General features: G+C 39.2%; 1 protein-coding gene across 3 annotated transcripts in view; it reads right to left on the bottom strand.

Moving 5' to 3' along the window:
- Window positions 1-13,506, bottom strand: part of EBAG9 (estrogen receptor binding site associated antigen 9) — a 40,913-nt gene that overhangs the window by 12,657 nt on the left and 14,750 nt on the right. For 2 of the 3 annotated variants that reach the window (XM_084619122.1, XM_084619121.1), the window contains exons 2-4: window positions 12,290-12,387; window positions 3,059-3,137; window positions 2,768-2,926 (exon numbers count right to left, since the gene is read on the bottom strand). In XM_084619122.1, coding sequence (XP_084475248.1) covers window positions 2,768-2,926; window positions 3,059-3,137; window positions 12,290-12,372 — 321 coding nt within the window. In that variant the 5' untranslated portion in view covers window positions 12,373-12,387. Of the gene's footprint in view, window positions 1-2,767; window positions 2,927-3,058; window positions 3,184-7,679; window positions 7,864-12,289; window positions 12,388-13,506 lie in introns of those variants that run through there. The other variant, XM_084619120.1, reaches the window with a different exon arrangement.

Consider the following 13,506-nt stretch of genomic DNA (forward strand, 5'->3'; position numbering starts at 1 on the left):
AAGACCTGCCAAATCGACAGCAGATCGCTCTCCAGTCGACCCCTGTACTCTACCCCCGAGGAGAGGAGTAAGACAAGTTGAAGGGAGAGTTTCTCCCATTGACACCCCGCGGTGAGGACCCCACAGTAACTCGACCTAAGGCACGTCGACTCCAGCTATGTTATTCACGTAGCTGGAGTTGCGTAGTGCAGGTCAACTTACCACAGTAGTGTAGACCCAGCCTACAAGTCCTCTCTGTCCTACCTCTTGTTCAGCCAATCGCTCAGACAAACAAGTTTGTTTACATTTCCAGGAGATAATGCTGCCCCATTCTTGTTTAAAATGTCACCTGAAAGTTAGAACAGACATTCGCATGGCACTGTTGTAGCCAGTGTTGCAAGATATTTACGTGCCATATACATTAAAGATTCATATGCCCCTTCATGCTTTGGCCACCACTCCAGAGGTCATGCATCCATGTTGATGATGGGTTCTGCTTGATAACAATCCAAAGCTGTGCAGACCAACGCATGTTCATTTTCATCATCATGAGTCAAAGGTCACCAGCAGAAGGTTGATTTTCTTTTTTGGTGGTTCAGGTTCTGTAGTTTGCACATCAGAGCGTTGCTCTTTTAAGACTTCTGAAAGCATGCTCCACACCCCATCCCTCTCAGATTTTGGAAGGCACTTCATATTCTTAAACCTTGGGTCGAGTGTTGTAGCGATCTTTAGAAATCTCACATTTGACAAAACGCAAAGAAGGTACCAATCGGCTGTGAAAGTGTTCTTAAAACGAGCAACATGCTGGGTCATCATGAGAGACTGCTATAACATGAAATATATGGCAGAATTTGTGTAAAACACAGAGCAGGAGACATACAATTCTCCCCCAAGGATTTCAGTCACATTTAATAAACACATTTTTTTAACGAGCGTCATCAGCATGAAAGCATGTCCTCTGGAATGGTGGCTGTAGCATGAAGGGGCATACAAATGTTTAGCATTTCTGGCACTTACATACCTTGCAATGCCGGCTACAAAAGTGCCATGCGAACACCTGTTCTCACTTTCAGGTGACACTACAAATAAGAAGAGGGCAGCAGTATTTCCTGTAAATGTAAACAAACTTTTTTCTCTTAGTGATTGGCTGCACAGGAAGTAGGATTGAGTAGACTTGTAGGCTGTAAAGTTTTACATTGCTTTGTTTTTGAGTAACAACAAAAAAATCTACATTTGTAAGTTGTGCTTTCACAATAAAAAAGTTGCACTACGGTACTTGTATGAGGTGAGTTGAAAAATACTATTTCTTTTATTGTTTTTATAGAGTGAATAATTGTAATAAAAATAATATAAAGTGAGCACTGTGCACTTTGTATTCTGTGTTGTGACTGAAATCAATATTTGAAAATGTAGAATAAATTTCAATTTGCTATTCTATTGTTTAACAGTGCAATTAAAGCTGCGATTAATTTTTGAGTTAATCACAATCAACAACCCTATTTATAATACAACTTTTGTATTAGACAGGCACGTCTAAAACTGTATATTTTCATCACAGACACAAATCTCTCATTAACTAAAAGATTTGTGCACAAGTCTCTCGATTCCCAGGACTGAAAAACGTATTTCAAAATTTGATTGCAGTATCACCCCACGCCACCCACGCTTCCCAGAATATACTCTGATTAAGGGACTTTCAAGTCATTGCTTGAATTTAAAAAACAGTAGAACATATTCCATCAAGGAAATCCAGCTGGTAAATTCTCCCTCCCACCCTACCTTCTTTGACAAAAGAAAGATTAGCCTACATCTTTCTCTCTCTTCTCTTTTTAGTTCCACATCAGAAAGCAGAATAAAACGGATGTAGAGAAGCACAATGCAAATAGATATCTAATACTCCTGGGGTAATTCTGTGCCACTGCACAATTCAGAATTTTACAGAAATTAACGTTGCAGAAATGGGCTGCAGAGAGGGCCCACTGTACCTGGCAGAGCCCAGCCTGCAAATAGAAGACAAGGGTGCGGGGAGGGAACTGGAGGGTTCCTGGCAGCTGAAGTTCTCAGCACACCCTGAAGAAAGGAGGGCGGCGGTATGCAGGAAATGCCATATAGGCCCAGGACCCAGCATCAGACTGTTTCTGGATCACTGAGCTCTAGGAGTCTGAGTGGAGGCTGGAGGTGGAGGGAGGCCCTGCAGCTGATCTCTGGGGTCGGTATAGGGTGAGAGTGTCTGGGCTTTGGGGGGGTTGGAATGGGGGGAGGGTTGCATCTGGGCTCTAGGAGAAGAGGGGGTGAGAGTGTCTGGGATGGTGGGTGTAGCTGGCTCTTGGGGGAGGGGATGTGAGTGTCTGGGTTGGGGGGGGCCATGGCTGGGCTCTGGGAGGGAGGGGGTATGAGTGTCTGACCCCCAGTCTGGGCTCTGGGTGTCAGACAGTGAAACAGGAACTGGGTTTCTTAAACTCTCTACTCCCAGGGGAACTTTTGTGTATGTCTGTATTGTTACAGACATACTTGCTGACAGGTATTTTAAAATAAATTACTAAAATAACTGAAACTGGCATGATTATTTTGACAAATAAAATTTGCAGAATTTTAAAATATTGTGTACAGAATTCCCCCTGGAGTAATACAAGTCCCCAAAACACATCAGTTAGGGCATCCAAATTAGATACCAGAAATCGGGCTATTGAATTTTTGCCTGAAAGCCCTGCTATTTATAGTTTACCTACAAATTATTTCAAATTTCATAAATAGATTTAATAAACATATTTGCATGAACGAAACCTACTTTCTGTGTTTTCCTTATAGTTGGCGTCATGTCCTTAAAATAATCAGGCTCCAGTTGTTCTGAAGCATTCTGTTGTGTGGCCACATTCCCGTTACCTCCTTCAATCTTCACACTGGTTGGTGCTTCTTCATCCCATGAAGTCCAATCTTCTACTTCAGACTGAATACAATTGAACAACATCACCTTAGCATTTGACTTGTAAATGCAAGATAATAACACATTTCACTGGTTCAACAAGGTTAGCAGAATTGCTGTTTTACTCCACATCACCCAGCCCTTTAGAGACATTACCTGTTTAGGAACAGATGAATAATCCACTGTAGTTGGCAAAGTTATTTGGTCTCCACTTAACTTTCGTCCTCTTCCAGACCTGAAAGAGAAATGTAGGATTCCTCCAAGGTCTGAGAACATGAGCACTACATTAAAAAGAAAAGAGCTGCTGAAGGCTAAATGAGCTAGTGGAAGAAAGGAACTTGATGAAAATCATGGCTAAATCAATAACTAACAGAAATAACCCAAGAAGCGGTTCTAATACCATGTTGATAATAGGATTAAAAAGGGACTCACTAAACAAAGTTAATATGGAAAACAATTTTTTTTCAGTTTAATAATTTTAAAAGGTGATGTTAGTAAGAAAGTAAAAGAAGTTCAGTTTACTTTCCACTATTTATATACTTGCTTTACACACTTTGCATTTCTCTCAGCTTGGACAATGGAATTTATAATCAATTTCACTTTCAAATTCTCAGTGCTTCAATGTTTGGGTTGTGAACACTGCAGGCTATGTTAGTTCAAAGACAACTTGTCCCTTAGAATTTTTTTTAAAATTCCTTGGAAACACTTTTGTAGCTTTTAGGTTTTATAAAAAGGTTTGAATTTTACAAATTTATATTTTGAGCTAACAGTTTCCCTGTAATGTGATAACTTAATAAAACAGAGAATACTACTAGATTTCTAATGTGAGGGACAGGTAGGACAAGATTATGTAAGATTCACAGCTGCTATTCAACATGTAGGACCATTTTGAGTGTTGCAGTTTTATCCATCATACCAGGAAATTTCCTTAGAAGACAGAATGAAAAACTGTGACCATTTATGGTTCACACCAAACCATTGAGAGGTTGTGTCAGCACCTGCCCTGTAACCCTGGATGCCTTATGTGCTCTGTTGCTGTGGCTCACTGCCCGGATACCAACAGCTAGCAGACAAGCATGCAGTTCCTTGAGGTCTGTGTGTTGTGCAGTCCTAGATCAGCAAACTGCCCCCAGCAGCCCACCTATAACACAAGAACCCTACCATGGTCTGCATCAGCCTGGGTTACTACTTGCAGGATGACCCCAACACGCCCCCAGTCCTGATTTTCCCCAAAACCATCAGCCCTGAAGTGTCCAGTCCTCTCCTGGAACACACAGAAGTAAAAAAGGTTTGTTGTCCCTTTATAGAGACAAAGTGCAGCTTATTTTAACTGGCATTAACAATCACAGCACTGGAATGGTTTAGATTAAAAGTAAAACTAGTTTATTTACGCAAAAGATATATGTGAGTTCAAGTACAAGTAAATAGAAGTAAAACACACTTTCTAGTGGCTAAGATCTAACTCAACAAGCTACAGCCTTTGTTCAAGGTAGATTTCTTACGAATGTTTCCTCCTTCCAGCCAGGGCTCTCTCTTAGTCAGGAACTTCCACAAAAGTACAAGGTGCTGGTTTCCCTGGTCTTCCTAGGTGAAACATGCCAAAACGGCTTTCTGTCTCTGCTTATCTCTCTCAAAATTCATTGACCCTGTTCCACGAAGCATGAAGATCTCATCCTGTTCTTCCCATCCCCCTGCTGATTTCTATTTAAATGGTGTGCCCATTGTTTTCATTCCACCCTTCTTAATTTACATAGAAGACAGATAGCTGCCTTCTCTCCCATCTGGGGAAAAACAGTTTCTCTCCCTTTGTTTGGTCAGACTTTAAAGCATAATATTAGTGAGTATCCATAATTCCTCATATAGTGTTCACAATGATCTTTGTCACCAGTTCACATATGATACTTTACATGACCCATTTTAGATACAGATTATAACAGTGAGTTGGGGTACACTGGGCTGGTCAAGTCAGCTGAAACTCACTGCTGCATACCAGGAAATCCCTTGCCATCTGGATCTGAGGTTCTCATAGGGTCACACCTCCCCCCTTACAAAACTGCAGGAGGGTTAGCCACAGGCTGACCCATAGGAAGCAGGTCAGAACCCTCTTTCCTGGGCAGGGCATCTGCCACATTTTCTCTCCCGACCCCATATAGAAAAAACCTATTTTGTCTCCTTTGTCTGTTCACAGTCTCCAGGATGTAATATCAGAGAGTATCCATAATTTCACTTATAGTGCTGTTAGAAACATTTCACAGTGATATTAATGACCAGTGTGTTATTAGATTTCAAATGACATATTACATGTCACCTTAAATAAATATCACAACACCAAGTGTGAGACATAGTGAGTATGTCAGGTCTGACCAGAGTTGCTGACACAGAGTAGCGAACCACCAATGGGCCTCTATTTCACAGGAACTAGTGCCGTACAAGAACCAAGCAGGAAACTAACATTCCAAATGCATGCCTTGCGTAACTCTCTCTTTAAGAACGCCAATAAATCAAGTTAGAACAAATATATTGTGGCTGATACAATATTATTGGGAGGGTTTGTTGGTTTTGGGTTTTTTGTTTTTTTTTTAAATAAAATGACGGAACTTGTCAGACGTGTATGAACCTCATATCTTCCAACAGCACAATCCTTCACAGTATAATCTAACGATAGGTCTTGCCTACATTAGGATATTACCACAGCTGTAGGTAGTTTCACCAGTGGAAGTTACAGTTTAGACAGAGTTCCAGTTTTTTCAACACTGTCATCTAACTCTGCTTAGATTGTCTATATGGCGATTTAGCACACAGCCAACTGGGATGTAAATCTACAGCACAGCAGCTGATGTGCACTAACTGGCCAGGTGGACCCTGCTGCCACACACTAGAAGTTCCATAGTGTGCTCTGATCTACTGCTGTTTGAAACTTCTAATGCAGTGGCTCTCAACCTTTCCAGACTACTGCACCCCTTTCAAGAATCTGATTTGTCTTGTGTACCCCCAAGTTTCACTCACTTAAATACTTACAAAATCAGACATAAAAATACAAAAAAGTGTCACAGCACACTGTTGCTGAAAAACTGCTTACTGTCTCATTTTACCATAATTATAAAATAAATCAATTGGAATATAAATATTGTACTTACAGTGTACAGTATACAGAGCAATATAAACAAATAATTGTCTATGAAATTTTAGTTTGTACTGACTTTGTTAGTGCTTTTCATGTAGCCTGTTGTAGACTAGGCAAATATCTAGATGAGTTGATGTACCCCTTGGAAGACCCCTGAGTACCCGCAGGGGTACACAGTCCCCTGGTTGAGAACCACTGTTCTAGTGCATGGCAGGAGCATCCAGATGGCCCCTTAGTGTGAAGCAGATTGGCATGCTGTAGATTCACATCCTAACTTATCATGCACTACATTGAAATACAAACAAGCCCTCATATTGGCACACCAGTGAAGAATTATAGGTCTGAATTTTCCTTACATTGACAGTACAACATGGGATGGCATGGAGAATATCTTTGAGCTATACAGTCTTTTCTTCCCTTTTCCGGTTGAGAGATCAGTTTCTGAAGTCAGCCATATAGATAGCCTGAGCGCTTGAGGCCATTGCTCCTTTAGAAATTCTTTTCTAGTGCCGGATGGATAAATAGTTGGGGAAAGAGACCAAAGGACTAAATGAGCATTGCTCAGTGAATCCACATATCAGTTTAAGACCCTCATTAGAATACATGACAGGCGAACTGGACACAGACTGAGAATCCAATGTTTGTAGCAATGACCATAAACTGATTAAATTTAGCATTCTGCAGCCAATACAGAGGACATATTAGCGAACAGTCAGACAGACAACTAAAAGGCCAAGGAAACTATTTGTTGCTAGATTGAGTGCTACATGCTCAAAGTTTCTGTTTCTATCATTTATATGCAGAGAGTACACAGGCAAAATTTCAGAAGAAATGTTTTGTTCCCATTATAGTGCATTAAAATGGGACACCACCAGCTTGAAAAGTTACATTTCAATACAAAAACATTGTGTCTATTATTGGTACACATGCTCCTGAAATTACTATAATAGGAAGACTACAAAATATATTTCTTATTTTTCTGCAAGGTGTTTACTTTATGAATGTGACAGCATTATGATTGTAATCAGTTCCACTATTTTGTTGATAGTCATTTGCATTACTGATGTCCTGATCTGAAGAGTTCACATGTGTACCTTTTTCTAGGCTCTGCAGGAGAGTATTTACTAATAACAGGAGCAGGCTTGAAACTGAAGAGACAGCATCTGATGTACGAACAGCGAGAAGAGAAAAGGGTGTCGGGGCCCAAATATGGTTAATACTGTTGTTCTTCGGTCTGCCCAAAAGACCCTTGTGGACACAGCAAGAAAGCAGAAAGATCCCTTATAATTTCCTCTTAAGCACTCTACTTGAAAAACCCTCTATGAGAAAAGTGAATTTGTTTAAGTTAGTCCAGTTCAAAAAAAAAAAAATTCAAGTTGGTAGTACCCTTTTAAATATAAGTATTAACACAGCATTGGAAGAAGTTTTGAGCTCTCAGACTTTACAGTTAAGGTCAAAGAGCAACTCCATGAGACATACAAGCTCCCCACATATTTGCAAAAGATCAATTTTTTTCTCCAGTTCCACAAGCTTTTTATTTTGGGGGAATAAGTCTGCATTTGAAAGAAAAATCTGAAGCCTTGCCTGGAGCTTCCCTGTTTAGTAGGCACCAAACATCACTACAATCTAATTAAAACGCCCTTCTAGACATACTTGTAAGTGATGGAAGTGCATCCCCATTTTCCTGCTTGTGTGCATTGAATTTCCACAAGGCCCGCAGGCTCAGCACAAATCCTGAGGGTTTTTCCGATTGAAATGTCACTCTTGGATTACAACACTCACTCCTGCTGAGAAAATAGGATGCAGCGAAGGAAGAGAACATTTAAAACGTGCTTCCACCTACACCTAATCTCAAGTAGCAACACAATACTAAAGGGACTGACAAAAACCAGAGCACTGGACTCTTGACTTATCAGTATTACCAATCCATCCTTAATTGTGTTAGTACCTCTTCAACCATTCAAACTTTAAAGAAGCAGAGAGTTTCTTTAAATGCTTTGGCCCTCTCTATGATCATCAGTGTATGGAATAATAGTTTGGATGAATGGTGAGTGGTGAATCTAGCACTGTACATCAGGGGGAGTCAACAGGCAGACCAAATCTTTTATTTACTTATTATCATCATCATTTTTGTATTATTTTCTCTGGAGTCTGGACCTTGACAAAAATAATTGACTTCTCCTGATGTATATAATTAAGCTTGGCTTATAGAACACAAACAAAAATCCCACAAAATACACTGATTCTCAGTAAAACTAACTATGTTAGGCCTCAATACTGCAAAGACAACTGAATGGGATGGACTCCTGTCCCCATGCAGAGCCCCACCAACTTCAAAGGGACTCTGCATAGATGCAGGGGTCCAGGCACATGTTTCTCTTTGCGGAATCAAGGCCTTAGCATTTAAAATGTGTTTACTAGAACTTGTACATGTAGTTGCTCCCTACCATTCACAGCAGTTAGGTGTCTATGATCTGGGAAAACCCAGATTTATGGCTGTGGTAGCTTTCACAGTCTATTGGAAAAAATAATCCAACCCAATGGTGAAGATCAATGCACAAGAACTGATGAAGAAAGCAACAGGGGTTTCACCCACAATAATGATTAACAAACAAAAACAAAACAAAACCCCAACAACCCAATAGAGATAAGATTGTGAATAGATATTGATCAATTTCAATGTCACAGTTACAAACATTTTTTTTTTTTTTTTTAAATCAAGCTTTTGAAAGTCAGGAAACTAGAATAAAGGCTGGAACTTGACTGAGCACTTCCAGACTTTCTGATATTTAGTTGTTTTTATTTAAAGAGTATCATCAGGCAGTGTTCCAACTCAATTTAAAAAAAATAAAAAAACTAATGCACATTATACTGTTTTAAAATAACTACATATCTATTTACATCCTTAAGTATCTTAAAAGGACACTGTCAATTTAGGCCTCAATCCTACAAACAAACAAACGCTTAACTTTAAACATATGAGTAGTCCAATCAATTTCACTACAACACGAGTGAAGTTAAGCATATGTTTTTAGGATCAGGGCCTTGAAAAATCAAACTTCTCTCGAAAGTACTGCACCTACTATTGCTACAAGTAGCTCCTAATCTTACTATAAATAAAGAAATTAAAAGACGTTTTTCTCTATTTTTTCCTCTATGCTGACATGTGCATGTGAAAGCATTTTTGTTTAGTTAATTTCCCTTTTTATGTGACTCACACAGCAAAAGGAGTGAGAAAAATACTTAACATTAAACAAGCTCTTATTTAAACTGACTAGATTTTGAGTTGAGGATTTCCCAAAAAGCTTTGGCCTGGACATTTTCGTACTAGAACTTGTATAGAGTTATTTGTTTTGTTTTAGGATTTTTTTTCCCCCAAACACCATTTTAAATTGACCTTGTACTGATTTTTTTAAAAAATCATATATATCATATCTTCACATACAAATTAAGGAATATATATATCAACCTCCTAATCTGGGTTAAATAATGTTTATTCCCTCCTGCCCCCCCACTGTTCCTCAGATGATCTTGTCAACTGCTGGAAATGGTCCACTTTGATTATCACTACAAAAGGTGCCCCGCCTCCACCCCCGCCCCCACTCTCCTGCTGGTAATAGCTCACCTTACCTGATCACTCTCCTTACAGTGTGTATGGTAACACCCATTGTTTCATGTTCTCTATGTATATAAATCTCCCCACTGCATTTTCCACTGAATGCATCCGATGAAGTGAGCTGTAGCTCATGAAAGCTTATGCTCAAATAAATTTGTTAGTCTCCAAGGTGCCACAAGTACTCCTTTTCTTTTTGCGGATACTAACACAGCTGCTACTCTGAAACCTATGTATAGAGGAGTAAGCTTACATGAATTCATGCATAGCAGAAGCGAGTGGAGGGATTACAGAAGTCTTTCCCCAGAAGGTAACCACTTCGATCAGGGAGAAAATGGAAATTTCATCAGAAGCTCTATTCCTGCAGAATCCACAAAACATTTCTAGGCAAGTATTTAGCCATTTCAGGAGTTTTATAAACTTTGCAGGAACCCCAATCCTAGTGGCTCTCTGGTCTTGCTATAAACCCAGCATGTTGAGAGAAAGACACCAGAGATTATAAACTATAGAACCAGAGTCTTTTGGCTTCATTGCCTCACTCTGCTCCTGCACAGCTAAAGGTCTGCATGAAACCTAGCCAGGAACCCTATGAGGTTTCTGAACATAGCGTGCTTGTAAAACATCATAAGTTTATTTCTTTAAAAAAAAAAAAAAAGACTGATTTCTTTACTTTCCTTGAAGTTTAAATTTGCAAACTGCTCTAAACCTTTTCCAAACTCTAAAAGACTCTGCTCCAAAAGATATAGGAAAATAATCATTGCTCTAGCTGGACTACTATCCTGTCTCCAACAGTGACAAGCATCACCTATTTCAGAAATAGGTGCAAGAAACCCTTAGACAATGCTCAGAGACAGTTTCTTCCTTATCCTGTTGTCAGATGTTGGCTCATGCCTTGAAGCATGAGGGTTTCTCGCTTTTCTCCTGGTTTTCTTTATTTTTTATTTCCTTCCCAAAATAACTCTGGATGTTCTCATTAGTCATACACATGTCCAATCCTTTTTTGAACCCTGCTTAACCATTGGTCTCAATGAAGTAGGGTAGGAATGAGTTCCAAAGGCTAATTTTGTGTGGTGTGAAAAAGTGTTTCCTTTTATCAATTTTAAATTTGATCTCTATCAATTCAACTGAATGACTCTCATTCTTGTATTAGGAGAAAAGGTAAAAAGAAATGTCTGATCTACCTTCTCTATACCATTTGTTCTTTTGTATATGTTTATCCTGTCCCCTCTTATTTACTTCCTCTCTAAAGCACAGCCCCTGTCTTTTCAATCTCTTTTATATTAAAAATTTTTTCCATACTTTGTCATTTTTGTCATCTATCTTTGATACCCCGCCCCACACACTTTTCACTATATTTCTTTTTAGCTGCAGTGACCAAATATGAAAACTATTCCAAGAGGGGACATACCTAGTGTCTTTAGAAAAGAGTAAGGGGGATTTGATAGCAGCCTTCAACTACCTAAAGGGGCATTCCAAAGAGGATGGAGCTCAGCTGTTCTCAATGGTGGCAGATGACAGAACAAGGAGCAATGGTCTCAAGTTGCAGTGGGGGAGGTCTAGGTTAGATATTAGGAAACACTATTTCACTAGGAGGGTGGTGAAGCACTGGACTGGGCTACCTAGGGAGGCGGTGGAATCTCCATCCTTTGAGGTTTTTAAGGTCAGGCTGGCTGGGATGATTTAGTTGGGGTTGGTCCTGCTTTGAGCAGGGGGTTGGACGAGATGACCTCCTGAGGTCTCTATCAACTCTAATATTCTATGATTCTACTGAGTTTTTCTCCCCCACACTTTCCATCCCAGTGCTGAGGCATCCTAACGTTTTCTTTACTTTCTTGACTGCAAATTCATATTAAGCAGAGGTTTTCCCTGAACTGTTAACAATGAGACAGCCAGAAAACCTAAGTGTCATGAGGACAGCAGAAGCCAAATTTTAAGTATCTAAACCAGTACTTTTTCAGATACGACATTTCACAAAGAAACAACATTTTACAATTTTCTTCAACTAAATTCTAACTGGTTTTTAGGCTCATCTCTTACAGACCTGTACAATTTACCGCCAAGTTTTAAAAAAGCCCTTAATGGGCAGAAGGCCATTTGAGGAGCTTCGGATAGACTGGTTTGGTTTTGGCAAACAAAAGTGGAAGGGTCACAATTAAGTCTTTATAATGGAAAGCTAGTGACAAACAATTGTGGACTTGATATTGCAATTTTAAAAAACCCTGAGAGCTGGTAAGTGTATGCTTTGCTCTAAGGAGGTTTTCAGCTAAAAAAAGTGGGATTTTTCTTCCAGAAATTCAGAACACAGATTTTTCAGATATGCTTTTAGGAAACAACTTTCAAAACATGCTTTAAAAAAAAAGTTAAAAATAGGCATAAGACACAGCCAGGATTGTTGTTTTATAAACCATATGGTATACACACAGCTGTAGAACTTAGTCCAATTACTCACATTACAGCACTACATAATTTTGAATGTCAAATGAACATCAAGATGAACGGTTTGAATACAGTTTAACTACCATTCAACTAGGCTTTGTTCTGCAGTTAAGAACTATGCAAATGAGTAAAGCAAGGAGGAAAGATTAGAAACAACTTGTAATTTAAACAAAAGAAGACTAGGCAGTTTAATACATGAAACCATGTTATTTACCTGCATATTAGCCTCTTAATGAAGGACAACACTGCTGCCAGGCAAGTACAAATTTTAAAAAGCCGGAACTGTGTGATGGCCATGGCAAGAAATTTTGCCTGTAAAATAAATAAATTAAAATAAACATTAAAATAAAAATACCCCAAATGCATAATATCTTTACATAGCTTTTAGGCCTGATTAGCTTCTCAGTTACCCATGAGTAAATCAAGAGTAACTCCACTGAAGTGAACGGAGTTACACCATTGAGGAGAGAGTCAATGCACAATACACATTATGTACGTACTATTTGTCATCCATTATGACATTTTATTGACATTGTAGTAGTCATATAACAAGTTCTTCAAATATATTATCGGGGGAAAAAGGTGGGGCCCGGGGTACTCAAGCAAACAAAAAAAATATAAGAATACCATCACATAAATATGAGAGAACGTGTCTGTCAGTTTCCTGTCAGTATAAAAATAACAGTAAATATAATTCTATATAACCAGTCTACTTTAGATATGATTATTATTCAAACAGGTAGCTGCAGCCAAAACATGTAATTGGTTGCTCACACAGTTCCTGTGAACTTCAATAGGAACTTTAATCACAGAAGTTGGCCCTTGGGGAGCATGATGCCACTTGGAGCAATTGACTCTACCATCATAAGAAAGAACGATCCTAACAGACCACCTATTTAAACTACAGACATGGATGTCCCTCTGGTAATTACACTGTCAAGTTATGTATTGTGGACAGGATTGTGCTGTAACCAAGTCACTTAACTGGGCTAGAACCCTGGCATTGGCTAAACCAGTTTAAAACATCTCCGAAACCATCACATCTCAGAGAGGTGGATGAGGCTTTTTTTAAATAACTAAAAAAACATCAAAAGCACAGGACTTGGTAGTGATGGGGGACTTCAACTACCCAGACATCTGCTGGGAAAATAACACAGCAGGGCACAGATTATCCAAAAAGTACTTGGAATGTATTGGAGACAATTTTTTATTTCAGAAGGTGGAGAAAGCTACTGGGGGCGGGGGGAAGGCTGTTCTAGATTTGATTTTAACGAATACGGAAGAACTGGTTGAGAATTTTAAAGTGGAAGGCAACTTGGGTGAAAGTGATCATGAAATGGTAGAGTTCATGATCCTAAGGAATGGTAGGAGGGAGAACAGCACAATAAAGATAATGGATTTCAAGAAGGCAGACTTTAGCCAACTCAGGGA

This window comes from Lepidochelys olivacea (genome assembly GCF_965140295.1).
Source record: "Lepidochelys olivacea isolate rLepOli2 genome assembly, chromosome: 2".
Lineage (NCBI taxonomy): Eukaryota > Metazoa > Chordata > Testudines > Cheloniidae > Lepidochelys > Lepidochelys olivacea.